A 5,000-nucleotide genomic window follows, 5' to 3' on the forward strand; every position below is an offset into this window, starting at 1 on the left:
ACAAACACAACTCTCACTTCTGAGACTGACCTTAAATGTAAACAAACACAAACACAAGTCTCACTTCTGAGACTGACCTTAAATGTAAACAAACACAAACACAAGTCTCACTTCTGAGACTGACCTTAAACAAACACAAACACAAGTCTCACTCCTGAGACTGACCTTAAATGTAAACAAACACAAACACAACTCTCACTCCTGAGACTGACCTTAAATGTAAACAAACACAAACACAAGTCTCACTTCTGAGACTGACCTTAAATGTACACAAACATAAGTCTCACTTCTGAGACTGACCTTAAATGTACACAAACACAAGTCTCACTTCTGAGACTGACCTTAAACAAACACAAACACAAGTCTCACTTCTGAGACTGACCTTAAACAAACACAAAAACAAGTCTCACTTCTGAGACTGACCTTAAACAAACACAAACACAAGTCTCACTTCTGAGACTGACCTTAAATGTAAACAAACACAAACACAAGTCTCACTCCTGAGACTGACCTTAAACAAACACAAACACAAGTCTCACTTCTGAGACTGACCTTAAATGTACACAAACACAAGTCTCACTTCTGAGACTGACCTTAAACAAACACAAACACAAGTCTCACTTCTGAGACTGACCTTAAATGTACACAAACACAAGTCTCACTTCTGAGACTGACCTTAAACAAACACAAACACAAGTCTCACTTCTGAGACTGACCTTAAATGTAAACAAACACAAACACAACTCTCACTCCTGAGACTGACCTTAAATGTAAACAAACACAAACACAACTCTCACTCCTGAGACTGACCTTAAATGTAAACAAACACAAACACAACTCTCACTCCTGAGACTGACCTTAAATGTAAACAAACACAAACACAAGTCTCACTCCTGAGACTGACCTTAAATGTAAACAAACACAAACACAACTCTCACTCCTGAGACTGACCTTAAATGTAAACAAACACAAACACAAGTCGCACTTCTGAGACTGACCTTAAATGTACACAAACACAAACACAAGTCGCACTTCTGAGACTGACCTTAAATGTAAACAAACACAAACACAAGTCTCACTCCTGAGACTGACCTTAAATGTAAACAAACACAAACACAAACCTTACTTCTCAGACTGACCAGCAGGAGGCAGCAAAGGTTTCATTCATGACAAGCTTTTAAATCAAATCAACAAATACAATGTTTGATTCTTTTATTGAAATGTTTTTAAAGAATTGAATTTTTGTATTTATTTCATTCTTTATTGAATAAAAAGTATTGAATATTTTTCAATGAATTAATGTACTTCAAATAATTCAAAGACATATTTTCTAAATTCAAGTGTTAGTATAAGTCCAGACATTAAAGAAGTTGTTATTTTTATATTCAATTTAAAGGCTTATAATAAAAAAAGGTTAGAAAATATATTTTTAATTATTGTAAATACAAAATGAAGTAAAAATAATCTTCGATTTTTAAAATGAAATTATTAGAATTAATTATTAATTTTTTCAACCTTTCAAAATGATTTCCAACTAATAACTACCAGTAGTTCACTCGTTGACTTCTTCACTGCTGCCCCCTGGTGGACGATGATTGAGGCGCAGGTGTGATCACACCTGCAGGGTCAGCTGACCTCGGGGGCGTGTCCTCAGCTCAGGTGTCGTGTGAGAGCGACTTCATCCTCACCTTCACACACCTTGTTGTTCTCACACCTGTGTCGTTCTGCAGGCTCCGCCCACAGGCCCCTCGAGGACGCGACCTGTGACCCGGAGAACCTGCTCAGTCCAGAGCCTGCAGAAGACGAGCTGAAGGTCAGAGTCTGTTGTGTCCCTGAAGGCATCACTTGTTACTACACTATCACAACACCAGAGTCAAGTACTACACAATACTACACATATATACTTGTTACTACACTATCACAACACCAGAGTCAAGTACTACACAATACTACACATATATACTTGTTACTACACTATCACAACACCAGAGTCAAGTACTACACAATACTACACACATATACTTGTTACTACACTATCACAACACCAGAGTCAAGTACTACACAATACTACACACATATACTTGTTACTACACTATCACAACACCAGAGTCAAGTACTACACAATACTACACATATATACTTGTTACTACACTATCACAACACCAGAGTCAAGTACTACACAATACTACACATATATACTTGTTACTACACTATCACAACACCAGAGTCAACTACTACACAATACTACACACATATACTTGTTACTACACTATCACAACACCAGAGTCAAGTACTACACAATACTACACACATATACTTGTTACTACACTATCACAACACCAGAGTCAAGTACTACACAATACTACACACATATACTTGTTACTACACTATCACAACACCAGAGTCAAGTACTACACAATACTACACATATATACTTGTTACTACACTATCACAACACCAGAGTCAAGTACTACACAATACTACACATATATACTTGTTACTACACTATCACAACACCAGAGTCAACTACTACACAATACTACACACATATACTTGTTACTACACTATCACAACACCAGAGTCAACTACTACACAATACTACACACATATACTTGTTACTACACTATCACAACACCAGAGTCAACTACTACACAATACTACACACATATACTTGTTACTACACTATCACAACACCAGAGTCAACTACTACACAATACTACACACATATACTTGTTACTACACTATCACAACACCAGAGTCAAGTACTACACAATACTACACATATATACTTGTTACTACACTATCACAACACCAGAGTCAACTACTACACAATACTACACACATATACTTGTTACTACACTATCACAACACCAGAGTCAACTACTACACAATACTACACACATATACTTGTTACTACACTATCACAACACCAGAGTCAAGTACTACACAATACTACACATATATACTTGTTACTACACTATCACAACACCAGAGTCAAGTACTGGATAATACTACACATATATACTTGTTACTACACTATCACAACACCAGAGTCAAGTACTGGACAATACTACACATATATACTTGTTACTACACTATCACAACACCAGAGTCAATTACTGGATAATACTACACATATATACTTGTTACTACACTATCACAACACCAGAGTCAAGTACTGGACAATACTACACATATATACTTGTTACTACACTATCACAACACCAGAGTCAAGTAAAGCACAATACTACACACATATACTTGTTACTACACTACCACAACACCAGAGTCAAGTACTACACAATACTACACACATATACTTGTTACTACACTATCACAACACCAGAGTCAACTACTACACAATACTACACATATATACTTGTTACTACACTATCACAACACCAGAGTCAAGTACTGGACAATACTACACATATATACTTGTTACTACACTATCACAACACCAGAGTCAAGTACTGGATAATACTACACACATATACTTGTTACTACACTATCACAACATCAGTCAAGTACTGGACAATACTACACACATATACTTGTTACTACACTATCACAACACCAGAGTCAAGTACTACACAATACTACACATATATACTTGTTACTAAACTATCACAACACCAGAGTCAACTACTACACAATACTACACATATATACTTGTTACTACACTATCACAACACCAGAGTCAAGTACTGGACAATACTACACATATATACTTGTTACTACACTATCACAACACCAGAGTCAAGTACTGGACAATACTACACATATATACTTGTTACTACACTATCACAACATCAGTCAAGTACTGGACAATACTACACACATATACTTGTTACTACACTATCACAACACCAGAGTCAAGTACTACACAATACTACACATATATACTTGTTACTACACTATCACAACACCAGAGTCAAGTACTGGACAATACTACACACATATACTTGTTACTACACTATCACAACACCAGAGTCAACTACTACACAATACTACACATATATACTTGTTACTACACTATCACAACACCAGAGTCAAGTACTACACAATACTACACACATATACTTGTTACTACACTATCACAACACCAGAGTCAAGTACTGGACAATACTACACATATATACTTGTTACTACACTATCACAACACCAGAGTCAAGTACTGGATAATACTACACATATATACTTGTTACTACACTATCACAACATCAGAGTCAAGTACTGGACAATACTACACATATATACTTGTTACTACACTATCACAACATCAGTCAAGTACTGGACAATACTACACACATATACTTGTTACTACACTATCACAACACCAGAGTCAAGTACTACACAATACTACACATATATACTTGTTACTACACTATCACAACACCAGAGTCAAGTACTACACAATACTACACATATATACTTGTTACTACACTATCACAACACCAGAGTCAAGTACTGGACAATACTACACATATATACTTGTTACTACACTATCACAACACCAGAGTCAAGTACTGGACAATACTACACACATATACTTGTTACTACACTATCACAACACCAGAGTCAAGTACTGGACAATACTACACATATATATACTTGTTACTACACTATCACAACACCAGAGTCAAGTACTGGACAATACTACACATATATACTTGTTACTACACTATCACAACACCAGAGTCAAGTACTGGACAATACTACACATATATACTTGTTACTACACTATCACAACACCAGAGTCAAGTACTGGACAATACTACACATATATACCTGTTACTACACTATCACAACACCAGAGTCAAGTACTGGATAATACTACACATATATACTTGTTACTACACTATCACAACACCAGAGTCAAGTACTGGACAATACTACACATATATACTTGTTACTACACTATCACAACACCAGAGTCAAGTACTGGACAACACTACACATATATACTTGTTACTACACTATCACAACACCAGAGTCAA

General features: G+C 36.0%; 1 protein-coding gene across 5 annotated transcripts in view; it reads left to right on the top strand.

Moving 5' to 3' along the window:
* akap13a (A-kinase anchoring protein 13a) overlaps window positions 1-5,000 on the top strand; it is a 116,138-nt gene that overhangs the window by 71,579 nt on the left and 39,559 nt on the right. For all 5 annotated transcript variants that reach the window (XM_087792995.1, XM_087792997.1, XM_087792998.1 and 2 more), the window contains exon 11: window positions 1,731-1,813. In XM_087792995.1, the coding sequence (XP_087649121.1) occupies window positions 1,731-1,813 (83 nt within the window). The remainder of the gene's footprint in view (window positions 1-1,730; window positions 1,814-5,000) is intronic.

This window comes from Callionymus lyra, chromosome 6 (genome assembly GCF_982586985.1).
Source record: "Callionymus lyra chromosome 6, fCalLyr1.hap1.1, whole genome shotgun sequence".
NCBI lineage: Eukaryota > Metazoa > Chordata > Actinopteri > Syngnathiformes > Callionymidae > Callionymus > Callionymus lyra.